At 54.8% G+C, this 26,149-nt stretch overlaps 1 protein-coding gene across 2 annotated transcripts in view; it reads left to right on the top strand.

The window, feature by feature from the left end:
• The window catches only part of Fstl4 (follistatin like 4), a 368,201-nt gene that overhangs the window by 248,323 nt on the left and 93,729 nt on the right, over positions 1-26,149 (top strand). For both annotated transcript variants that reach the window (XM_063230624.1, XM_063230623.1), the window contains exons 5-6: positions 17,605-17,798; positions 20,947-21,070. In XM_063230624.1, the coding sequence (XP_063086694.1) occupies positions 17,605-17,798; positions 20,947-21,070 (318 nt within the window). The remainder of the gene's footprint in view (positions 1-17,604; positions 17,799-20,946; positions 21,071-26,149) is intronic.

The raw sequence follows: 26,149 nt of genomic DNA, 5'->3' as shown, positions 1-26,149 counted from the left end.
GGGCTTGAGTGGGGAGACCTGGACGGGGCTGGGATGCTGAACGAGGCGCCATCTTGATGGGAAGTTCTTCCTGGGCCATGCAGGCTTCGCCGGCCGTAGACCAGCACTGGGAGATGTCAGATCCTGGTGGAACATGGGGCTGGAGCCAGGAGGGCTCTGGCTGGACAGTGAGCAGAGACCTCTGTGGGCTTCCCTGTGCCAGTCCTTGACTGAAGGGACTGGGACTCCACTGGGGAGTGGCCAGGAATTCGCCTGCAGCTTATTCCCCCAAGAGACCAGTTTCTGGGAACCCAGAAAAACACTGAGGCAGGAGAAATGGACAAATACCTTTGACAGTGAGCAAGGTAAGGAAATACAGTGTGACAGAGGACAGTTATGAGACCACCTGCACATCCTGCCCATGGGAGCTGTCCAGAGAGGTGTTCTGAGCAGGTGTTTCCCCATGAGGTCCTCCAAAGGCAGAGTAGATAGAGCTGTAACACTCTCCTAGGTCCTGGGCCAGTCCTGGAAGTGGATGGGTCACAGCTTCCAGAGCACACTGTGGGCTGAGTCAGGGCCACAGAGGCAGACAGGGCAAAGCAGGCTCCTCTGGGATCAGGACTCAAAGGACGTTTGCACTCTGATAAGGTCAACAAGGGCATCCATGGTCACTGGCTGTGTGTGATGAGCCCCTCTGCCAAGCTCTGAACCCCCGTACAGCATCCACCTGCCAAGCAGCCGTCTTCCCAGGGGCTCATCGGGACACTTACACGGGTGGGCACACATCTGTGCTACATAAACTCCCTGGCTGATGCTCCCTACCCAAACACCCAGCACCCAGCACCCAGCACCCAGCACCCAGCACCCAGTGGGGCTGCACAGCAATAAATGACGTGTAGGCAAGTGCTTCAGTTGTGTTCAGTTCCTTCTGTTTCTTCAAAGAGAAACCCCTAAAACACCCACCACGCATCATCTTAAAAGCTGAATCAGTGGACCTTGGGAAAGATGCTTCTCTGGCCTGCTGATTGCTCTCTGATGAATGGAACAGCAGTTCTGTAGCTGCCTGCTGCTGTTTAAAGCTCTGAGAGCTGTGTGCAGTGTCAGCTCCAACGTCCAGCCTGAAACTCAGAGGTGTGAGGTGGGAAAAGAATTTCCTTAAGAAACGGTAGCATTTTAAGTGTAATTACTGCTGGGGTTCCCATTTGGCAACGCAGCTTCCAAGCCAGCCAAGTCTCTCATTTGGTATTTACTTTTAGTCCTGCATGATTTTCCATGATCCATTAGCTCTACCGAGTCATTTAGAAGCTGTAATCATGGCCATTTGCTTAGGTGGATGTGATCCGAATCAGTGGACCCGGAGCTGCTCCTTGAAGGTGCCTCACCCTCCGTCTCAGAGCTCAGGCACCCAAAATTAAACATGCAGAGCCAGCCACCCCCGCCACGTGTTTCCCTCGTCTGCTTTAAAAACTAGAAATCTGGCCACTGACCAGTTGAAAAGGGTGCTTCAGGCTCAAATCTTGGTTGGAAAATGTATCCTAGGCTTGTCCCTGGACCCTGCCTAGAATGCAGGCCTGATTTCCCTGTCTGATTTCCAGGGAAAAGTGCCTAGGGAAAAGGCCTGGCCTTTATAGGAGCCTCAGGGCTGTGACACCATGAGAGGGCAAATCATCCGTCCCGTCAAGGGCCAGATGTCTCCAGCACGCATGGCATGCCAGGCCTCTGCTCAGCCCCACAGGGGCCTGGGAAGATGTGGGTGGGGTGCCCGCTAGAGAGAATCAGGACCGCAGGAAGCAGTGGGACAGGGCAGCCATAGAGTCAGTTAGATCAGCGACTTCCCGGGCCGCCCTGCCAGGCCTGCCCTGAGCCGTGAGAACAGGTAATGAACTCCAAAGGCCCTCCCTCCCTGCCCCCTCGAGGAAGGATACCCATTATGCAGATTGAGGGGACACAGCCCAGCCACACTGCTCCATCTCTGCAGGCCCAGGATATGGGGAGCCAGGTCCCCGTCCCTGCACTGTGACAGTGCCAGATCTTGCCGGGCCTTCGCCCTGCTGGGCTCTGTGCATGCTTGTTGAGTGACAAGAGCTACTGCTCAGGGACTGCTATGTGCACAGTCCCACCTAGCTGGGGAGGATGGGGGGCATCTTCTGGGGCCTCAAGTAGGGTGTCCCCCCAGTGATTGGAGTTCAGATGCTTTGCCTGGTGCTGCTTCCATCTGTATTCAACCCACAGTGTAGACTTAGGTCAACCCAGGTGGTAATTCACATAGGTGGTGCCTTCACGGGGGAGGACAGGCTACAAGATCTGCCAAGCCAGATCTTCAGAATGGTGATGAATTATCTCCGCTGCAGACGGAGCTTCCTGATGCTCCCTCGGTGTGAGCCTCTGTAAGTCCCCTGCTCCGGGTTAATCAGGGCCTTCCCACACACCCTCCCTGAACTGAAGGAAGGCCCTGTTACTGGCACGTGAGGCCCCCTCCGTTTGCCAGGTGTCACCCTTGACATTGGAAAATTAGCAGCACAGGGCAGGGTCTGGGCCCTGACTGGCCCAGGAAGCAGCAGAAGCTGCCCGGGTATGGCTGTCCTAGAAGGGTGAGTCAGGGTGCTGGCAGGAGGACGCTTCAGCTGAGAGCCTGCGGGCAAGGCCTGGAGGACAAGGCTGGGCCTGGTCAGTGCTGAGCTGCAGGCAAACAAGACTCAACCAGACTGTGTAGCTGGCTGCAGCTGGTACTTGATAGGCCAGGACCAGGGAGCCAAGCACTAGCTCAGCCTGTGTCTTCCTCAAAACCTCAGGGACCAGGACAGGAGAGGGACACAGAGACAGCGGGAGAATGTGCTCAGGGGTCTCCGGGGGCCGCCTCTTCTACCAGGACTGTGGCAAACCCTCATAGCAGGTGCAGACCGAGCACTCGGCAACCTCCTAGCCAGTGCCTCTGAGCCACGAGTTACCCCACTGCCAGACACGTGTGTCTGACCCCTGCAATGTATGGTGTTTCTCAGGAGGCTGGCTCCCAGGGCTGATGTGGACAGTGGCCTGGGAAGTGTCATCCTTGCTCCTGGACTGAGTTTCCTTTCCACCCTTCTCGGGATGCCAGGATGGGGGGTCTCTGAGGTAGCTGCCTTTTGGGCTCTTGGCTTGAGGCTGCCCAGCAACTGCTGACAGGTCCCCAGGTGCAGTTCCCACCCAGGAGCCCCCCAGACCTGAAAGGTCTAAAAACTACCATTCCAGAGAAAGCAGCAGCCTTGGTACTGAGGAAGGGAGGCCAAGTCCAGCATGGTTTGTGGGCCCTGGGCAGAGTCTTGGGGACCAGAAAGCTGCTGTTGCTTCCATATCCATTACTATGAGTGAACCCCCCCATCTTCCCTCCACCCTACCCGCTGGGTACCCAGGCCTAGGTTTGGCTGAGGACCAGGCTGGCTCTTCACAGCGACTGAGAAGCATCAGGCTGCCCATTCAAGTCCTGACCCAAGCATATTCACTGTTCAATACCCTTTTGAAAGGGACAGAATGTGACAGATCAGAAAGGGGGCTAAAACCAACAGCATCACTCCAGGGGAAACAGGCCGCATTGGTCAAATGTGGAAGAAAACAATTCCAGCCAATTGTGATTCGAGGCTGAACTCAAACAGTGCCCTTGGGGTTGCACTTGAAGCAACCACCTGTGAATTTCCCTGTTGCAGTATCAGCTCAGAACCTGAACCATTTCTAGACCTCACGCCCAAAGCGAGGGTTGATGTCAGATGGAGGCAACACAGATGCTAGGGAGCTGCTCCCCGCAATGCCTCGGGTGCCATGAGGTCTGGCTTCCGATGTCCAGAGGTCAGACATGACTCAGTGAGCGGCCCTCTAGGCACAGGCCGGGGTTCCAGCTCATTTGGCCTTCCTGAGAACAGCTATTGTCTGGAGGCAGTGTGGCTGAAGGCTCTGAAGAGCATCCTACACCGTGCCTTTTTCTGGATTGCCTTTCCCGTCACTCTCATATCCTGCCCTCCTCCGGGTCCAGCAGGCCCTCCCCAGGGTTTGGCCACCTGCTGCCTCCCTGGGAAACACCCTCGGCCCTCCCTGACATTGCTTTTGCTCCCCTCAGGACCCTGGCCTGGGAATTGCCTACAAATGACTTCTGTCAGTTAAACGACTTAGAAACCCTCATCTTTTCGGCCTCTATCTTCCTGGGCACTAGATAAGGTGGTCAGCCAGAAGCCTGGGTCCCTGAACCAAGGCTGCAGCTGCAAGAGGCAGGATGTGCCACTGTGTGTGTATGACAAAAGCATCCACTATTCAGAGCTCCCCGGGGTCCAGCGTCTTCCTCATGCTGTAGAGAATCCTGCGCTCCCCCAGTACAGCCTCCTGGATCTTCCCCCAAATTTACTCCTGTCTCTGGGCGCTTCTTTACAAGTGACAAAAGGCCAGGCTGCAGAGAAAGGGGAGGTACGCTAGGCAAGACAGGAATGCGGGACCTGAGATTCCAGGGTAGAGCCTGTCCACCCTCAAGGCCTGCCCCACGGGTCCTGCCCCTGGGTCTCCATTTCCTGTCTATACATGAAGAGTCTGGACCACATCATTGTGAAATTCCTTCCCACGACTCTGGGGCTCTGCAGACTGCGAGCTCAGTAAGCTGGCTCTGGGGGAACTTCCGAGAAGCATGCAGGCTGGGAGAGGAGACAGGGCTGATCTGTTGGCCTTTCACTAGGATGCACACCCAGATCCACAGCTGCCAGAGAGGATGTGTATACGTGTAAAAGGTCTCATTTCCGGTGTCCTGTGCACCCAGGCCTGTGTGAGGCCCGCAGGCCCCCTGAAGAATTGAAAGACGTTTTCTCACTCTACCCTACCAGACATTATACTCATCAGACAGAGCCTCACTCATAGGAACCTGAGAATCAGCATGAACCTGTGATTGGCTCACAGAACACATGGCTCCTGTTTTTAGTAGGGGCCATCAGCATCCTGAGGCGGCATTCCTGCCCTACCCCCCTTCCATGTGCAATTTCCTAGGAACATTCAAACCACACTTGCAAAGCCAAACCAAACAGAAGGCAGGTAAACACATCCGGAGGCAAAACGCCAATTCCATCCTGCTGTGGGTTGCACTGTGTGCAGAACACAGGTCCCTACCTTAGGTGTGATGAGCCTCGGGCTGCCGGTGCCACTTCGCCAGCCATGGGTGACCCCTGAGCTGTTACCCTCTCCTCCCCGTAGCCCTCGAGCATCCCCTCCCTGCCATCCCCTCGGGGTCCTGACTCCCTTCCGAGCACTGTTCCATGCCAGACAAGGCAGTGTGGAGATGAAGAGAAGCTGGAAGAGGTTTCTCAGCGTAAGAGTGTCACACAGCATGTGCAGAGTCCCACCAGGCCACGGCTTCGGCAGTGTCTGGGGAGGGAACAGCACAGATGCTGGGCTGCTGAGATGCTCCCAGAATCCCTCCGTGAGCTGGGAAGGGCTTTCCATTGCTCACAGGAGCAGCATCCCAGAGCCCTCTCCCATCCACACGGCCCCTGCCCGGTGGGCTTCTGCAGCTCCCTTCCTCGGCTACCAAGCTTCCAGGCAGTCCCAGGCCAGCAGGGTGATGGGGGGCACCTTTCTCACCTTCTCCCTGAAATGCTGCTGTTCTTGGACTTAGTGTGGGGCTTTGTTTTGTTTTGACCCAGGTTCTAATCCCAACTGTCCAAGTTGGAGAAGTTCAAAGCTCAGGAAATTCCCGAGTTCTGTAGGGTCTAAAACTACACTGTGTTTGGGGAACTCTCTCAAACACTGCTCCAGAGTCTATGAAGGGCAAGAATCTCCAGCTGAGAGCAGGGTCTCTAGCGGGCCATCTGGATGTCATTTCCCTCTGACACCCCTTTTCCTAAGGCAAACTTCCCTACCCCCCGAGCCTCGCCAAGCTTGTGCAAGTGGAATTTGAGTGCTGGCATTTGGGAAGCTCCTTTCTAGCATGGGTTTGCCATCTGTGCTCTCCTCACACTGAAGGAAGCAAACCTGGGCTGGTGTTGAAAGCCTGGTGGCTCCCTGGTGGCCCAGAACCTGGCAGCATGTGAGCAGACAACCCGAGACAACACAGAAGATGACACCAGAGGCCACTCTGCTGCAGTGTGAGGCTCAGCTGGGGCTCACTGCACCCCGTGGCCCCACCTGAGAGTTTCAGGTGTGCCCTACCTGTGGGTGTCCTGGAAATACAGACAGGAGGAGCCTGGCCGTGGAGGACGCAGGGGCAGGGAGGAAGGCGGTCTGCAGTGCCCACCAGGCCTCTCTGCTCCTGGCTGGGCTTGCTCCCTCAAGGGGGAGCCAGGCGAAGCCTTTCCCTCGGGGGCTGCTGTCAGCTGCCTGCCCAGAGCCGAGCAGCTCTCCAGTCAGGGACGGGGCTCTGCACCCTCTGCCTCCCTGCATTTGGCCTTTGCAGTCTGCACTTGCACCCAGGTGCCCATAGCATATCACAGGGGCACAGTGTACACGCACCACACACGGCCACACACGCCTTGCCACTTACACACTACTTCCCACCATTCCCACACTCAGGAGTGTGAAAAGGAGGACGGCCAGATTCAGGCAGTTCATATAAATCGCAACCTAGAGTCAGCTCCCGCCTTGTGATCATGAAGGAACAGCATTTTATTAAGGGAACAGCGACACAAGGGAGAAATGGGGAATATGAAAGGTGACCCGTGTAGAATGTGCCTTTCAGTGTGTAAGTGGGCACCAGTGACACTCGTGGTCTGCCGCTGGCACCTGCATGTGGATGCTTAGGAACACAGGACCTGCTGTGGGTAGTGTGCTCGCTGGCAGTCAGAGTCCTCTGTCACTGATTTTGGAGAAATGATCCTCTAAAATGGAGACCAACTTGCAGTAAAATGGTAAATAAAATTTATAGTTGATGGCATAGGTACATCCTTGGGAAATCCTTGCCAAACTCTGTGGAAAACATAATGTATACACAAGGAGTAGATTCTAGGCTTAGATAATAACAACCGGATCTTTTACTGCTGTAAGCAGGATGCTTAAAAACTCGGTGACCAGTCAGGCAAGCAAGGGTTCAACAGCATGATCCCGGATACCCGGCCACTAAGTCACCATGGCAACCAAAATTACCCCCACAGTGCATCGTGGGGACCACACTCCTGTTCCTGCACCATTTGTGCAGACGCTGGTCATGTGCAGTGGGTCCATGCGGGATGAGCGTCCACTTGGACTGACCCTAAGCATCACTCCGGATATAGGCTCAGTCACTCAGTAAAGCAGTGACACCCTCTGACCTTGCTGTGCCTTTAGGGATGAATCCTACCACTCAGCCCGGTGGCTACTTCAGTATAGACCCTTTTATTTTCATACCAGGAATCAGACTCACAACCTTGCCCTTGCCAGGTGGGTACTGTGCTGCCGAGCCGTATCCCCAGCCCTGGTGGCTCCTGAAAGGCCACCATAGTTTAAAATCAAAGCAGCTACATTTCTAGTCATAGAAATAGTCTAGTCTAGCAGCACCTGAGTAGTCAAGATATTGCCTCTCAACTGCAGGACTCTACACTTTGATGAGATGTTGGGGGGCAGAGTCTTCCAAGATTTCTGGGGAACAAACCAATAGAATGAAATAGGAGGTGGGCAGGCCCCTCTCTGTGGCCTCTTTCTCCCCTGGATGCATGTGAGGGGTAGGGCAGGAGAGAATGGGCAGTGAACCAGGCTTCTGGGCAGGATGGGGGGACCTGAGTCTACAGCACCATCCTCCAAAAGGGGCCCCCGATTTGTGAAAGAACCTGGTTGTGTATGGGGGCTTTCTATCCACACAACAATAAAAAATAAAGTTCTCAATGCCAGGAGGGCTTTGGCATTTATTCAGCTTTTCAAACATTACTCTTTTCAGTCTGGGGCCACCTGATAGATTTGCCAGTCAGCCATAAAAAGTATATGTGAATCCCTCTCCCAGGAATCCAACCAATTTTGCTTTCTCTAATAGGAATAAAGAGGAGGATTGTAAATGTCAAGCAGCAGATTGAATAGCAACATCAATTGGGCCAGACATCCATGTGCAAATGTATCATTTATCTAACAAAGGTCCGGGCGGTTTTGTTCATTTAAATTACCTGAAGCTGGGGTGAAAATTAAGATGAGGTGTTGTCCACAAAGTCGGGTGCAAGTGAAGGTGACTGTTGGCACCGGCGCTGAGTGCATTTGATCTGCTGGCGCCAGAGCAGCTGGGGAGCAGGATCCTACAGCTGTGTGCACAGCGGGCCTGGGCTGAAGTTCCCGTAGGGACTTTGATGTGCAGCCTCTGTTTGTGGTCCCAAAGTGGGCTTTGTACCTCTCAAACCAAAGAATTCGAAAGCAGTGGGGGTCTCGAATGTGGGCTCTCTAGAGAAAGCACCAAATAGAAACGTACCAACGACAGCTGGCCAGCTGCATGCTGCCCCTTGGGAGTCCCAGGAGGGGGAGGAAGCACCACAAAGTAGGACCCAGGAGGATGCTGCTGTTTGATTTCTCCAGCCACCCTTGTCTGCCAGAGAGCCCAACTGGTCCAAGAGTGTGGCATGGCCAAATGCCAGCATATGACATTTGAGGGAGCCAGCCCCTCCAGCCACAACCCCAGCATTCCTGTGACAGCTGACAGCTCCACCTGAGAAAACAGAATCCAGTCTGATGTCCATGTCAGCCTCTCGCTGCCCCCATGCTGCCAGGTGGAGGGACTGTCACCTTCCTGGCTGTGCAGGGACAGGGGCTGGGATGTCTGAAGGAGCTCTCAGCTCTGTCTCTGGGTCTTTGCTGCGGACAGCCTGCTGGCCACAAGCCCAGGCTGTCTTCCTCACTGATACCTGGTGAGTGGCCCCCTCCAGACCCCTCCTGGGAGCGAGGCTGATGTCAAACCGTGTGACCCTGTCGGGGCCAGATGAGCATGTTTGATCAGAGGCCATGTGGTCAGGGGGCAGCCAGTGGACGGGCCTTGTACATGATCACCAGAGACTTAAAACACAGCTTTCTGAGTTTCACCCCAAGCCACTTGCAGGTCAGACCCAGAGTGTGTGTCTGTCTGTATCTGTATCTGTGTGTGTGTGTGTGTGTGTGTGTGTGTGTGTGTGTATTATTGGTTACTGAATCCAAGGCCTCACTCGTTTTAATGAAGCACTGAGCTGCATCCCCAGCCCTATTTTAATTTTCTGTTGAGACAGGGCATGCAGCCAGGTTCTCCTGCTGGCCTTGGATGTGTGATCCTCCTGCCTCAGTCTCCCCCATAGCTGGGATTAAAGGGACCACCACTTCTGCTTCAGACTTTGCACTTTTAAGGGAGTTCAGGTGATTCTGAAAGACCACACACAGAGACCCGAGGAAAGGCTCTTCGCTACCTACTGCCCCGACCCTGTCAGCTCCACTTACACTTCCCCAGCCGCATCTGCCTGGGGCTCCCCTGGGGGAACTCAGGTAAACAGGTCCGTCTTCCGGTTTGAGGAGGCCTCTGTGTCACATGGTCAGAACATGGAGTGGGGTCAGAGATTGGGGTTCTAATCCTGGCTCTGCCCCTAGTCAGGCCCGCCATCTGGGCCTCAGTCCTCTCGTCAAACGAGTACATCAGACTCCTGGCTTATTCTGGAGTGAGGAGGACTCCTTGGCACCAGTGAGTGAGGAGGTAATATGGGCTGAGGATGGAACAGGCAGGTGGCCACCCAGTTCCTCCAGGCCTGTAGACAGCCAGTGACCACCATGGGTCTCTGTCACTATCATGACACTTGCTTACCTCAGGAAGTGGAGTCCAGGTGAGACAGGGCAGAAACTCCTGAAGCCTGTGTGACTGGAAGGGCAACGGTTCCATGGAGCTGGGCCATGGCCATTCCAGTGTGAGGAAAAGGCCTTTCACAGGGGACACACTCTGTAGGCAGCTTGCTGGCGGGTAGCAGGATGTCGATGGAGCCAGTCTGGGAAGACCTTAAAGGCTGAAGAAGCCCCTGGATCCAGCCAGTCAGCAATCCCAGGGCCTGGCCAGCTGGGGTCACCAGCCAGCAGGACTTGGAATCCACCTGTCCATGCATGCGTTCAGGGATGGTGGGAAGACTGGATCATAGGGGTTTTGCAATCTCTGGGACTTCCAAAATTCTGTGGCTCCGTCAGCACCATCATCAGATCTACATCGTGTTAGCTAAAAATGTATTCAAAAGATAAGCCCATTGGTTTTGGCATTTATTGTTAATTGAATTTTCCCAGAAATGGCAGCTGAAAGATTGTTAATGTGCATGAATTTACATCAAGTCAAACATCTGTTCCTCTTAAGCTAAACTCCAGCAAAGTTACAGCGACTCATAAATTAGCTCTGGGAGTAAAACACTGCTTGCTCTTTGCACAGCTTAGCGGTTTCAAAATAGACCTCCGAATGACACATCGCATCTGGGGCCCGGGTAACACAGGCACGTTCAGCTGTAATGTGGGTGCCAGACAATTTTGCTTCAGTGGTAAAGATCGCAGCTTTGTCAGGGTGGCATGTGACATTATTTGTCAGGCTAGCTGGGGAATGTGGAAGCCAATGCCACTAATGTTGTGGGAGGGGAATTTGTCCACAAGCAGACCACAGGACAGCCTAGAGGGGCCACCCTTCCGTCCCCTGGACCTATTGGGGTTCCCCCAGGTGTGGTCTCCAGGAACCAAGCTCTGGTCCCAGGCCTTCCTGCAAAAAGCAGGGCCACCCTAGGTTGGAGAAAGCTAGAGGCCAGTGTGTGTGGCCTGAGCTCATGGCTGGGTTCCTGCGTGGTTTCCAAAGGGCTGGCCCGTGCATAGAAGAGATGTCCACTTAGGAGCACGACCCTCCCAGCAGCAGCAGCCCCAGCCCTTCGTCCCTTCCCCTCACCCTGCCCCCTGGCCCACCAAGGGATGGCCCGAGAACTCTTCAGTGATGTTTTGTGTCCCCAGCAGAGTGTCCCCAGAGCTGCTCCATCCTCACATGCTCAAACTGTCTCCCATCACAGAGGGTCCCCAGGGAAAGCTTTGTCCTTACTGAGCAAAGCCCAGGCAAGGATCAGGCCTCTCCTGAAGCTGGGATGTGGCTGAATACACCCAGGTGTCCCCAGGGGGCTGCCCTTTCAGGCACACCCGCAGCCTGGCCTCTGTGTCCAGCTATCCCGGGCCTCTTCGGAGGGGAATGTTGGGTGGAGGAGCTGGAGAGGGCGGCTGAAGAGCTTGGTGGAGAAGCAGCCAGAGAAGCCTCCTTTCTGCCTTGTCACCGTCGGGTCCCTGTCTCGCTCCGGCTTAGACCCTGGGCTTCCCACTGCCCATCTGTGCTGTCCACGTGGAACCTCACTCTGCTCTCCTCGCTGTTGGGTTCCTGCAGCCCCAGCCATCGCCAGGCCTGGACCTTGGCTTAACCACAGTACAGATGCTCCATGTGGGGTGTGATGTGGCGGGCGTAGTGTGCCCAGTGTCCCCTTGCTCTCCTTTGTTTTGCAGTAGAGTCTCTTTGAGGGCCACTTCATTCCAGAAGTAGCTCCTTGCCTCACGTCTCCCCAAGCTCAAAAATTAAACGCAGCTGTGCCCGCGCTCTGGGTACCATCATCTCCCTCTGCGCGGAGGGACTGCGGCCAGAATGGGAGAGCATTAGCATCTTCAAAGAGGGACAATTATTGAGGAACTAGATTAATGAGGTGTCATAGCAACTTAGCCAGATCTGCGGCTGACCTTTCTCATGGAGAACGGGCTTGATAAATGTAGTTCATTACCAAGTTCTGACATGAAAATAAGATCACACTCCTGGCTTCTCAGCGGGCTGATCAATATTTTATCTGCCAAAGCAGGCCTGGTTGGGGAGCAGGAGCCCTGCACATGTGCTGGCAGGAGCCTGAGGCCAGAGCAGGCAGGTCCTGCTGTGCAAAGGGCACCCAGGCCAGCTGGACGGTGGCCATGAGGCTGGTCAGGGCTCGGGCCTCCCACCCTGGGAGGGAATGGCCCTGGGCAGTGGGAAAACATCTTTCTTCTTTTGTGGATCCGTAGTCTCCATCCTGGCCCAGGCTCCACTGCCAAGGGACACAAAGACAAGCACTCAAGCACGGAGGTCATCTCTCCAGGGGAGACCCCTGCCCAGCCCGCTGGCCACACACACTTCATGTCCTTTTGTGTTGTGACCCTGTGAGCTGAGTTGATAAGGGCCATGGGCCACATCATGGCCAAAGTTAGATGGTTGCTTGACTCCCCAGCCAGGGCTCCCTGGCCAGGCTCTGTGATGTCTTTAGCAGTGTTGGTATCCGGAAGCCATAGCCACCTGATGAGGTCACTTTCTCTGCAGGGCCCCAGGCAAGGACAGTATGGGGTGGCCCCATCACCCTAACTGCCTCATGAGACCATCTTCCCTGGCCCTCAGCTCATTCAGTAAGCACTGAACTGTGCCCTGCATTCCCCTCCCCGCCCACCTGGAGCCTGCCGCCCCACTGAAGAGAGGTGGCAGACACCAGAGTCCCGTCATCCACCCCCCAGGTCCCGTGCAGCTCAGGCAGATGATTCCCCATAACCTCGGCCAGCAGCAACCTATGTCAGCCACCTGCATCTGACTTCCAGCCTCGAGAACATGCTCAGTCGTCTGCGGGGCTCAGAGCTGCTGGCCAGGGTGGCCAATCCCCCCACAGCAATCCTCCCGCAGCAACACTCAGCCCACAGGGATAGCAGCGGGTAGAAAAACACCCCCACTCCCTGGCATCACAGTGGCTCACTTCCAAGAGGTGTTCTGTACCCTTCTGGAGGCCTGAGCCCTGGTGCCTTCCGGTGCCCTGCCCTTTAGTGACCTTTCTCCCTTTCTGATCGCTCTTCTTGTGCCTTCCAGCACCTCTTGGGATCATCTCCCCACATACCCTCGAGGTTCCCAGTTAGGGATGTCTGAGAGGGAGGTGGGCAGTATCTAAGACACTCTGGACTGGGTGGGTGGGGCTGGGCAGCATGCATGGACAGGACTCCTGACCACAGGCAGAGTGGACCCAAAGGGAGGGAAAGAGGAGAAGGAGAAAGAGAGCTGTGGGTGCACAGGGGCTTCCTTGGAGTCCTCCAAGCCTGGTCACGAGCCCACACCTCGCCCAGGTCCCCAGAGAGGCATAAGGAAGAAACATCTCCTTATTTTAACAACACAAAGCCCCCTTTACTTGGACACCACCAGCACGCGGAGGACACGCTCAGATGGCTTTCTGAGCGTGTGAGTACAGTCGCACCTTGGGACTTGACAGCTTTGGGACTGTTCTCGATGCACTTTGAAGGGAAAATGCCGTCCCAGGGCCTGTCCTCTGCTCGGTACTCAACACACCAGGCAGGCCTCCTCACATTTGGTGGCCTAGGATTTGTGATCCTTTCCGGCCAAATAACGTGTTTGGTACTTGTTAGTTTTGGTACTCGGTCACCTCCCAGAACTAAGTACGACAGCTCTGGAATACAACCTGTGTCAGTCCTGCTGGGTGAGTCACATCCCAGGTGTAGACTTCCGCTCCTAATGAGTTATCTGCCTTCTCCCTGGAAAAGCCACACCTCCTCAGAATCCATGTTAGGGACACCAGATGCACTGCATTCCGAGTCTGTCACCCCAGGCTGGGCCACAGAGGCCCGGGCAATGGGAAGTGGACACCAGCTCAGAGACCTGCTCTCAGGGTTTCCCAAGTCACTCAATACCCCTGGGGCACCAGCCACGGACCAGCCACGTACCTCCTCCTGCAGAAACCAAGTGCCCTGAAACCAAGGCTAACACAGACCTACCCTTGTCCAGAGAGACCAGACCCCTCCTCCATGCAACCGGTCTCTCCATCAGGGTCAAGCCACAGAGCCCGATGGAGCTGGGGGTTTCTAGTGCAGACCATGTGACAAAGCAGTGGCCTAGAAGGGAGAGTGTGAGCTACGTGGCCACATGGTAGAGAGCACTGCAGATAAGGAAAGGGTTGGTCAGTGCAGAGGCTGAGGCCAGAGGGTGCTCCGGGGGCATTGCTGCTGAGGGCTCCTCCTTCCACACCCCACCTCTTTCGGTGACTTGCATGAGCTGCTGGGTGGGTGGTTGGGCAGGGGTGACCCCTGGAGAGACCCGGATGTTGATACTGTCTTGCCCACATTGAGTGGGACCTGAGAAGGGCAAGAAGGCAGTAGCAGGTCGGGCGACTCCAGAGCACCATGACCCCTCTGCCCTGAGGTGTGTTAACCCTGGAGCCGGACGATGGGTGATAGATTGATTTCTCTTTCTCCGTGCTCATCAGTGCTTTGTGAGAGAAGACCAGGTGTGGAAGGCTCCCAGGGGCCCAGTGGTCAGTGTGGATGAGCCACTCCTGCCTGACCCCACAGGGAAAGTAGGGGCATCAAGAGAGAACCTTAAACCGGAAGGCTGGGGCACAGCTTAGTGGGAGGGGCTTGCCCAGCATGCACAGGGCCCGGGGTGCTGCCCCCCACACTGGAGGACTGGCTGAACTCTTCCCTAGGAAGATGCCATCCTGGCATGTCCTGCCAGTGGAAGGAAAGCTGCCTCCGGGGCTTCCTCTCTGCCTCTGAAAGATTCTCTCCCAGGAGCCACCAGCTCTGTGAGATTCGGGTTAGGGTTAGGGTGACAGAGGCAGGCAGTAAGGGTGGGGAGACCCCCAGAGGGCAGCCCTGTGGTGAGAAGCACCCAAGGGCTTCTCAAGGAAGGAGGCCGGACTTGAGGCTCCAAAAGCCATTGCCACAGACCCAGAAGTGCCAGCCAGTGTTCTGGCAGCACCATGAGCACTAAAGGAGCTCAGTAAAACCGAGCAGATCACGTGGCGGTTTGTGTGTAGGCGAAGTTTTCTTCCTATCTGGAAGCTTTCAGATCCCCTTCCAGGAACTCCTCCATAAGACCTCAATAAAGAAGAAGACAACCACCCTGGGCCCCCAGCCACTCGGGGGACTCAGGTTCACTGTGAGCTCACAGGCTTCCAGCTTATCCACCCCACCAGTACTACGTGTCTTAAAGCCAACCAGAGGCTGGGGTGGGGGTGCCTCGTCTCTAGGATCTGGGCTCGGACTAGGCCAGGCCCCTCCATCCTCTCCTACCTCCATCTGCTGACACACCCTGTGCCCAATGCCGGGCAGCAGGCTAAAGACACGCGGTGCATCTGGTGCTGGTGTCACAGGTGCCCGCAGAGGGAGGGCTAAGGAGGCCAGGGTCAGGGAAGCCCACCAGGGGGAGGGCAGAAGAAGCAGTGCGGAGCGGCGAGAGGGCACCAGGAGGGGGCCCTCTTGAAGGGGACTTTCAAGTTCGAGGCCAGGCCAGGCATTTTACCGAGGCTCTGTCTCAAAATTTAAAACAAAACTTAAGACACCTGGGGATGTATGTAAGTCAGTGGTCCAGCACTTGCTGAGCATTATGGAGGCTGGCTGTGGGTTTCATGGGAGGGAAGGAGGGAGGGAGGAAGAGGGAGAGGGAGAGAGGGAGAGAGGGAGAGAGGGAGAGAGAGAGAGAGAGAGAGAGAGAGAGAGAGAGAGAGAGAGGAAAAGAATGAGAAGGAAGGAAATAGAAGAGAGAAAAAGGGATGGAGCCAGGGAAAGGACACAGGAAGTTGGCTCCGAGAGCTGCAGGCCTGGCCTTCTGCCCTGGCTGGCACATTTGCCCAGGGCCTGGGGTGTGGGGAGGAGGTGGGGTGCCAGCCGCCTCCACGGCCCTCCCCACTACTCCTTGTTCCACACTGCCCCCTCCTGGTGCCCTCTCGCCGCACCGCACTGCTTCTTCTGCCCTCCCCCTGGTGGGCTTCCCTGACCCTGGCCTCCTTAGCCCTGCCTCTGCGGGCACCTGTGACACCAGCACCAGATGCACCGTCCTGTCTTTAGCCTGCTGCCCGGCACTGGGCACAGGGTGTGTCAGCAGATGGAGGTAGGAGAGGATGGAGGGGCCTGGCCTAGTCGGAGCCCAGATCCTAGAGACGAGGCACCCCCACCCCAGCCTCTGGTTGGCTTTAAGACACGTAGTACTGGTGGGGTGGATAAGCTGGAAGCCTGTGAGCTCACAGTGAACCTGAGGATGCAACAGGAGGCCAGAGCCGGAGGAAGGGGCCACCGCACCCCAACTCCATCCCAGCAGGATCCCTGACGGGACCATCCCACAAGCATTTACCGAGCACCTACTGCAAGCCAGTGCACAGAGGGACCAGGTGCATCTTCCCCTGGGTCAAGTGACTTTGCAGCAGGGCCAGATGCCCATGTTTAGCACTGCAAACTCACACAGACCTGAGAACTAACTGGGTGTGCAGTCTGTGGCCCACAGTCCATGTCCCGCAGGGCAGAAGAGACAGACAGGCTCAGGGAAAGGGGAGCAAACCATTCTTGTCAGCATGGGAGACTCCCAGAGAGCAAATAGATTTAATGATATCGAACTCACAGCAATTGATTTTTTTCCCTAAGTAAACATGCAGGAGGAAATGGTAACAGGCATTTGTTTCTGATGGGAATCAATTAACCCCAAATTGGAAGAAAATCTAGAAATACAAACAAGCAAGAAGGAACACATTCGGGCCACCCTGGCTTATCCAATGAGAGAGGGAGGAGAATAACAGACCACAGACATGCCTATCATCCCTCTCCACCAAGGAGCTGCCCCATCAGCTGATGTGGTTCTGGGGACAGAGAGGGGGGCAGCAGCTATTATCATGAGCTCAGTGCCAAACTAGCGCAGAGCCTGTGGTGACCCCATCTTAGTTAATCTCCATAACAACCCAGTACGCTACTGCCCCCACTTCTCAGATAAAATCACTGAGGCCTCTTGTCCCAGGTACACACAGCCCAGTGCCAGCAGAGCTGGAGCACAAATCTAGTGGACATCAGCCTCTGTGTTCTCCAGCACTGCTGTCTTCGGACCCTCCAGCCCTGAGCTGTCACCTTAAACTGGCCTTAGAATAAAGAAGAGGCTCAGGCCCTGGATAGTTTGTTCCCAGCACCCACTGGCTTCACCCCGGAAGGGAGCGTGAGGTGCCCACACCCACCCTCTGGGGTCCACCAGAGCCCGGTGCAGGCAGAGCCCGCTGCTCTGTGAGGACTCTGCAGCCCAGTCTCTAGGCTGTGCCCTGTGTGGTGTTGAGACCAGCAGGCCGTAGCCAGCAGGATAAACTGCGTCGTGTCACAGGGCATCACAAGCCTCATTTGTGAAGCACCATGCTGTTCCGACACCGTTTGGCGGGCACATGTGGGATGAAAGGCCTCACAGTAACAGGCTGCTCCCTCTGGCTTCCGTGTCATAAAGCAGCCTTGTGCTTCTTGGTCATGGACTTGCGTACACGTTTGTTCAGAAGTAATCCCGTTCCAGAAGCATCCCTAATTACCTTAAGCCCGGCTTATTAGTCCTGTTAACAAACACTCTTTAATCTATGAGGCCAAGAACTCAAAAGCAGCCTTTAAGGTAGGATTAAGACAAAAACAAGCAATCACAAACTGGAATTGGGGCCGGCTTTCCTAGAGCCGCTGTGGGGCTACCGCTGTCTGTGCTGCCCAGAGAATTTCTCCTGTCTGGCAATCTCTGGGCACCTGGCTTGCAGTAGGCGCCCGATAAATGCTTGTGGGATGGATCAGCGGAGCAGACGGACAAATAAGTCCCATCTGTGACAGTTGTACCATTCCCTGCGCTGGGACCCTCTGTGACCCCTCATGGGTGAGATGGATGGGGGGACCCATGGGCATCTCGCTGTAACGCCCCATCTTCTTTTCCAGGTAACACGTGCACCATGGCCGGCTATGCCCGCCTCAAGAATGTCCTCCTGGCCATCCAGATCGGCCGGCAGCCCCTCCAAGGAGGCGACCACAGGCCCGACCCTGCCGCCCAGAAGCGCCTCCTGGTGGAGTCTCTGTTTAAGGACTTGGACACAGATGGAAATGGCCGCCTCACCAGCTCTGAACTGGCTCAGGTGGGTGCAGCATTCCACAGAAGCCGAGTTTTGGAAGGACTTGGCTTTCTATTTGTTGAAGAGACACTGAGTGACTGATGAGGACAGTTTGTAACTGTCTCTGTCGCCGTGCACCCAAGAGGCCCTTCTCCCACCCTCCTAGGGTTCAGTACCTCAGAGAACACCCCACAGACAGATGACATCAGTCACTTCCCATCGGCAGCTTCAGCCGCTGTGTTCACACAAGCTGTGATACCCTTGTGGCTATCCAACAAAACCCTCGATGGTGGCCGGGCCTGGTGACTGATGTTTTAATTAGGAAACCAATCTTGTCTTCTGGGAGTCCCTTGCTGTCCTCAATATGAAGATCAAGGGGAAGCAGCACTTAGTTTTCAGAAAGCACCCTTGGAGCTTCAACCTGGGGCTCCCTAAGTCCCCTGCCCGGTGACAGTACTGTTCTTTGGCACCCAAATATCAGCAAGCCAGACCCCAGCCTGCTGGCTTGCGGGAAGTCCTGTGATTATCCCCAGAATCATTGGTCTGCAGAAACACTTGCATTGAAATCTTGGCTCGCTTCCCTCCCCAAAGGCTGTGGGTTTGAGTACAGCACCCACATCCCTTGGTTCGGCTGCAAGGTGATGCGAGGGTAGTTAATATTTGTAGCACAAAAAGCAAAAGAAGATCAACATCAATTTCCAGGGCCAGAGCCACTTCCGGCTGCGTGCAGAGTCCCTGTGGCAGAAGGTCTGGCGTGGGCTGGAGGGCCCGCATTGCTGTTCCTGCTCTGCCTGTCTGGTGCTAAGAGCCTGGCACCCTGGGGCCAGGTATAAAAGTGTGTGACAAAGGGGAGTCAGCATCCCCAGGTCTTCCCTGGAGACTGCAGAGGGTCATCCAGAGGAAAGTAACAATACAAGTTCCCACCTCTGAGGCCAGTTGAAAGAATTCTTAACTATGACAGAGTGACCTCTCCAGGCAGTGGCCAGGTCACTCGGAAGGGCTGGGGACAGGGTTCCTTGGCCAGCTCCTTCGCTTATACACAGACCAGTTCTTCGTTATGCTGGGTAGTGGCTAAGAATGCAGGCTTCAGAGAAGAACCAGCTGAGATTAAGTGCTGCCCCTGTGTCTCCAAGCCAGCGGATCCTGGGCCTTAGCCCCCAGGCCTTGGTTCCTTGACTGTAAGCCCCACAGGGTCAGAAGAAGGCTGAAGAGGCCAAGGTGTGTAAAGTGTCACCGGTGGCACCTGGCCCTTGGCTTGTTCCCGATAGATGATGGTAGTCATTGTGCTTGTGGTCATCACCAGCTTTGTCATTATTACTGCCTGCTTAACCTCTCAGCCATCCTCTGCCATAAGGGAGGGACTGCTGTCAGCCTGCTTCACAAGTGTTTTTAGATGGGGAAACTGAGGCTCTAAGAAAGCAAATAACTTGCCCAAGCCATGCCCACTGGCTGGAACACCAAGGAACCTGGGTGGGCAGATTGCTGTGCCCACTGAAAGGCCTCCCACCCAAGGCTCCCACTATCCCTCCAAGGACAACCACAAATCCTGAATAAGAGGCCATCGTCTGAAGTTCTAGTGTGCACACTCCTTTCTATGAGGACCTCTGCTCCAGCAGACTCACATTTACTTCAGGGAGTGCATCTGGAACCCCCTCTGCTCGCCCACACCTGAGCCACAGTGCAAACCCTTACATCCCAAGAGGCCTGCCGCCCACTCCCTCGGGAATCAGCATGTCGCCATCTCCCTTAGCACCTGGTCCCCAGCTGTAGCTAAGCCCCAAGGGGCAAGCCAGGGACCCTCAGGTGACCCAAGCTGCCCTGGGAAAGCCCAGGTCCCATTAGTCCTGGCTCCCTGCAGGAGGAACAACCTGGCGGAGCACCAAGGCCCGGTGGCAGCAGCTTGGCCCGGACAGAGGCAGCTGTGAGCTGTTGCAGCCACACCCTTGCGGCTCCTCGGTGGCTGCCTGAGACATGGAACCTTGTTGGATTCCTTGCTTGAACCGAGGAGAGACATAGCCCAAGGCACCCGAAGCCATTAACAAGCATGGTAATTGGACTATGATTTCCTCTTTAATATTTCATATATTTAAAGTCCATTTCATAAATCTGCCAAGCAGAACCCAGCTAACACGGGCCTTTCCTTGACACCCAATCAAAGGCATCAGAGGAAAAACTCATCGGTCCTACGCAAAGTTAATCAATTTCCAATGCAGAAATAGACAAAGGAAAATTTCCATCTTTGGAAGATTGATCTCAGGTGCTATGGTTGAGCTCCCTTTTATCGAACGCTTGCACTTGCTGGGTGAGGGGTCATTTTTTTAACATTATTACATTAAACTCCCTTTAACATAGCAGGCCAGACTGAAAATGTTAAACAAAGGGAAAAATGCCTCTGTCCTTCTCTCCCGGCCAAAATAAAATCAAATCACTCCCTCTCTTCTGAAATTTCCTTCTGAGCATTTTCCATGCCAGACCTCTGGTATCTAGAACTCTGGCCTCCAGCTCCAGCTGAGCAAACGTGCCTGGACTTCCCACCCAGTTACCCTTTGGCCTGTGGCTGGCCATGCTGGGGCACCCTCTGTCTTGCCACCCAGAGAGGGTCCCTAGAGGCCCCTGTGCCAGAATCCCAAGGGTGGATATTTGCAGTCCTGGCAGCTGCGGCAGGCAGGGGTAGAGCTCAGGCCTGGTCACTGGAGTGCAGCCGCCCTTCCTGGTGGTGGACCAGGGCACAGGCTGATGAAAGGTGAATACAGAGACAGAGCTATGACCTCCAGCTCTGACCAGGGTTGCTAGGGGACCTTGGTGCACATGCTGAGGTCAAGTTCAATTGCAGGGCTCATGTGATTGAGGACCCTTCTCTTTCTTTCCCCATCAGCATTACAAAGGGGTAGACCAGGCGGCCTAGGAGCCTCCCCTCCCTAGATTACAGGTGGGGACAGGACAGACCCCAGCTGTGTTCCAGACTCTACCCCAACCACAGTGTGAGCTTAGGGAAGTCACTTCCCTCTCTGAGCCTCAGTTTCCCTATCTATAAAGTGAGGGGAGCAGATAAAACTAAACGAAGGAGCTTCGGGTGCTCCCCTGAGCCCCCTCGCAGCCTGAGTCATTGCTTAGCCACACCCGTGCCCCTGAATTCACACGTGGCTCCGGCCTTGTCCCTCCTCACCCACAGCACGAGCTGAAGAAGCAGGACCTGGACGGGGACTTGCTGGGGTGCTCGCCAGGTGACCTCCTCCGATTTGACGACTACAACAGCGACAGCTCCCTGACCCTGCGCGAGTTCTACACGGCTTTCCGTAAGTTGAGGCGGAGCAGAGGTGCTGGGGCACGGGGCTTGTTTCCGTTGACATCCCTGTGCCGCAGTGGGCTTGGGCCTGGGGTCTGTCCTGAGTGATCTCCCGGCTGGCTTGATTTTAGAAGGGAAAGCAGTTGCATTTGTTTTGCAACAAACCTGAAAAGGACATGGAAGGCCGTCGCCCTGTTCCCTTTGGATAGAGGTTTTTTCACTTGTCAAGGGACTCAGGCCTGTGGTCGAAGTGTCAAAGTGTCGCTGTTAGAGGCCTTGACACCCCTGCAACTCCTGCCCAAGGAGAACCCTGCTAGAGCCTGGCCAGGCAGGGGTGGGGAGTAGCCATCAACCAAGGACAACAGAGAGAGGGACCCCCAAGCTGAAGAGAGGAGGGAGAGGCCAGAAACTCAGGAGGCAGGTGCCCGTGAGAATGTGGAGCAGGGCCTGAGGGCCATGGTGCGTGTGACTCGGTGACCAGGTGTCTCCAGGACCTGGAGGCTTCCCCAAGGGGAACTTCCAGGCGACCACATCAGGTTAGTCACAACCGAGGGGTAAGAGCAGCACCCAGAGGACAGCAGCAGGAGAGGGGAGGACACTGCTGGGCCCGAACTGCAGCCACGGGGGACATTTGTGCCCAAGAAGGTAAAGGCTTTTCATTCCTGAGCAGGCCACATGTGTGCTTTTCGTGCCGTGTGCATTCAAAGCTCTGACTGCAGGCTGTGGCCTGGGGAAGTGAGGGTGACCGCCCCCAGGCACCTCAGAACCCGTGAACCGCCCTCAGCCCCGCTCTTAGCTGGAGTCTCCTGCTCCGTTCACAGCCGTCCTTTCCCTGAGCTGCTATGCTGACACCCACAGGGCTGCGGAGCTCTCGTGTTGCACTGGCAAGGCGGGCTATTGTGGCAAACAGCAGAGGTACCTGGGCGACATGAGGTAGCTGCGTCCCCAGGGGCAGTGCTCATATGCCCGATGGGGTGGGGTGGAGACCTTCCCAGTTCATAGCATCCTTGGTACTGAAGACCACTTGGTACTGCTTGACACACTGTGGCTATGTTTGGTCTTCATCCTCTTCCTCCTCCTCCTCCTCCTGCTCTTCCCCCTCATCTCCTCCTCCTGCCCATTAGTAAAACTCTTATCTGATTATACTTGTTCATAGAGAGGTGTAAATGACTGATTTATCCTGCCATGGGAGATGCCTGCTTTGTGTACCTAGGAGCTCATAAATAAATCTCTAATGTTTAGGGCTTAGAAGTATCAGCAATTCACAAACCCGGCTCAAGAGAGCTGACGGCTCACTTAGCAGGAATTTTGCAAGCAAACAGTTGAATAGCTGGTAGCTTTAAATCATGGTAGGAATTTTTACTCCACAGAAATCTACACCCACAAATGCTACCCAGAGCTGGGAGTGTTCTTTTCTTGTCTAGAGATCCAGGCGTGGAGCATCGACTTGGCTTTCCCTAAATGGACCCACCCTCCTGTCATCTCCGTCTGCTTCCTGCACAGATCTCTTTATCCACCTCCCCAAACTGAGATCCCTGGATGATCCTAATCTTGTAGAACACGGACAGGACTAGATGAGTTAAGGCAGACTACAAGTGCAGCTCTCCAAGCCAGAAGAGAAGAAGTGGCGGGTTCTCTGGGGATGCTGCATTCCCAGAAATGCTTTCCAGGTTCAGCCCCCACTGCCGAAGGAGCAGTGAGGGAAATCAGTACGTATTAGGGCCGAGGCCCAGCTGGCTTTAGGCAGTACACCAGCATCATTAAGCAGAGCATGGCACAGCTTGGACACAGCTCGTACCTGAGCCTGCAGCGGCCTCTACTCTGTGGACCTGATTCCCGTGAATGAGCTTGGACAACCCAGCAAGCTCTTGGCTTTATTCTCCAAGAAATGATAATCCCCCCACTGTCTACTATGACAGAAAAGGCCCCCCTGGCTCTCCTAATGGTCATCACAAACATGAGCTACCCTGAAAAAGGGATATATCAATACCTCACCCCCAGCCCTATGTCTCACACAGGGTAGTATGGTCTGCTCCCTTTATTCCTGGATTATTTGTTGCAAATCTTTATAATCATCATTTTTAAAGCAAATTAGAATCTGCTGTCACCTTGGACTTGTTTTGAACCAAGCAGCCAAACCGTTCATCACAGCCCAACCCAAGTAATAGATATGCAATAAAATGTAAACTCATAGCCGCAAAATGAGTTAACCCAGCTATAAAGGCTTGACACGCAGCCACTCGGAGCACCCGGGGATCAATGGGGTTTCAAAGTCCTCGCTAGTGTAAACTAAATTCCCATGGCTGTAGGAATAGATTTATGGTTCAGCAAATTTTAAATAGGTAACTGAAATGAGACATACAGGTATAACTTATTACCCAGAAATCGATGGGCATTAAAGAAATCTCACTAAAACCCAGAAAGTTATACCTCACACGTCTCAGCCACAACATTCCAGACTTAATTTTAAAAACAGGAACTGACAGATGAGCAGTGGTTCAGACTTTGAAATGGTGTTTTCTGGTCTCTATTTTTGCCAGCACCCTTGAGTGCAAAGCAGGGTGGGTTCTTTCAGGTGTCAATTCCAGCCCTGTAGCCTGAGGATGCACACTCAACTCCCCTACTAAAAGTACGGTAGATTTGGGGGGTTTTTTTCCTTGCAGAAGTGACTTGCATTGATAAGTTTTTGAGGCTGGGGGTGCTGAGCTCCTAAATCATAGCTTCCCTTGTAACCGGTCTGTGCATTGCGAGGCTGCTGTTTGCCTTTGTTGGTAGCTGGCTGAGGGGAAGGCCAGAAAGCCTGGCTCAGCTGAGCTGGTTCACAGTGGGGCTGTGCCTCCTCCCTGGCTCCAAGGATCAGGTCCTCTCCTACCCCCTAAAAAGGGCTGGAGGGCAGGAGCCTTAGCTCTGGGAGTCAGTTCCGTCTTTCCGGCTGTCAGACAGAGCTAAGGCTCCCAATTACCAGTCTCCATACAGTGACAGGAATAAAATATGAGAGTGACCTCCCTCTTCCTCTACCTATCACTGAACATTCTTTGGGCCTCCCAGATCAAAGGAAGGTCTAGAAACCGAAGGCACAGTGCCCTCAGCAGGTGCCCCCCTCGCTCGCTCTCTCCTGCCTCCCTAACAAGGTACAGCACCACCTGTCCCTGCCGTGGCAGAGACCCAGGCTCCAGGGTCACTGCTGAGCAAGGTGAGGGGCCACCCTGTCTGATCATCACAATCAATTAAGCTAAAAGTCGCTGGTCTCAAAAGCTTCTCCATTATGCATGCTTTTGCACTTTCTGGCCTGCTCGGGTTGGGATCATGGGAAAAAACATGTTGTTTAAATGAGGCTTTTTTTCTCTCTTTAAATTCATTAGAAGTTTTATCTTTGCTCTTCTAGAAAAGATGCTTGTCCTTTTAATTAATCCTAGGAGGGCAGCCCGAGCACGTGTGCCGGATGGATGCAGGGGAGGGTTTGGGCAGCCAGCAGCACGGGATAGAGGGCTTTGCATAGTAACAGTCCAGATCTTCTGTGGGGTACTGTCAGGGTGGAGGTGAGACCCCCTCCCTCACCTTTGGCACGTGTAAGCTGCAGGTGAGCAGAACGGAATACAGCATTTTAATCTGATGATTGCCCTTTGTCGGCAGCCGAGGCATCTCTGAATCAGGTGAACCACACAGATGCAACTGTTTTTGCAGCAAAGTGGTGCAACTTCCCCAGCCACATCCTTATCCGGGTCCCTGGCCTGTCCCCGACTTCCACCCACTCTGTGACAAACAGTGCTCACCCCCAAGCCTGTGCTGAGCAAGGCTCTGAAACAAAATACCGCAGCGCAGGCGTCTTTGCTGACCAAGGCTGTCGGCACTCCGCCTGGAGGCCTGAGCTCGGGGAGGTGAGGTGGCCGGGACTCTGCTCTAGGTAGTCTGGGGTTTATCAAAACTTTTCTCTGTATGCATGTGGAAAGGACCAAAGAAAAGAGCACTGATGCCAGGGAGTCCTCTAACCCCGAAGGCTGAAAAAAAGAGTGTCCACTGCTCTGGGCACGAAACAATTCAAGTTGGAGGAACCTCGGGAGGACAGGAGAATCACAAGACCTGCAGAGTGAGTCTCACACTCCCTCCTAAGCCCAGAGCAGCACTTCACGGAGCAGATCATGCTGAATCTGCAGAGTGCCCCGAGGCCAGGCTCGTGGCCTGGGTCCAGAACCAGTGACTGTCAGTATTACTGCACCTGATCACCAGCTCTGACTGCTCCAGCTAGCTGAACAGGCTCCTAACATTTACTAGGTGTCCGCACTATGTATTCTGTGCACCTTTGCAGATGAAAAACCTGAAACTCAGAGAAGTTAAGTCCCCAGCACAAGGTCACACAGCCAGCAGGAAGCAGAATCGGGATTGAACGTGCATGTCAGATGCCAGAACCTTCTCGTGCACTTAAACACGCTTTATGGCTTCATCTGCATTCTCCAGTAAGGAGAGCATCACTGTCTTAAGCCCCAGCTCCGCCAGGAAGTCGTCCTCGATTCGTCCTCCTCTGCTGAGCCCCTACTGCACCCACAGCCCAGGATCCACAGCCCAGGATTCAGCTCTGCCTTGTAACAGCTGGGGCCCGGCTCTTACTTGATTTGGACCCCAGAATCCTGGCTCTGCCATTCACTGGCTGTGTGGCTCAGGACAGATCCTGACCGGAAGTTAAGGTAGCTTCAAATTCCCTGCCTGCGCAGTGGACATAATGACCAGCAGCAGAGTTCAACTTGGATTCATGTGAGGGGCCAGCAGGACACCTGCTCTTGGTATTAAGTACACAATGGCCAGGCCAGCGGCGGGGCAGAGAGGGTGACAGTGGGCACTTCTTAGTGTCACAGACAGTGCTGTCATTGTCCTTCCCCACTTCAGACCATGGGTATGGTGAGGGCAGGTGCTGCTTTGCCCACCATGCTCAAGTGCCTGGCCGGAGACGGGCACCCAGGACGGGTAGCATGGAGAACACACCTGGCAGTCTGGGCTCCCAACATGATGTGACAGGGACCCAGGGCCTCAGAAGGCCTGTGTATGTCCTTGGGAAAGAGGGAGCAGATAAACCCACTGGGCATCTACAGGGGAA

Source organism: Cavia porcellus, unplaced genomic scaffold (genome assembly GCF_034190915.1).
Source record: "Cavia porcellus strain 051 isolate PalLab524CR breed Dunkin Hartley unplaced genomic scaffold, mCavPor4.1 scaffold_19, whole genome shotgun sequence".
NCBI classification, from domain to species: domain Eukaryota; kingdom Metazoa; phylum Chordata; class Mammalia; order Rodentia; family Caviidae; genus Cavia; species Cavia porcellus.
Note: the sequence above shows the minus strand (reverse complement) of the source record. Positions and strands in the feature narration are given on the sequence as shown.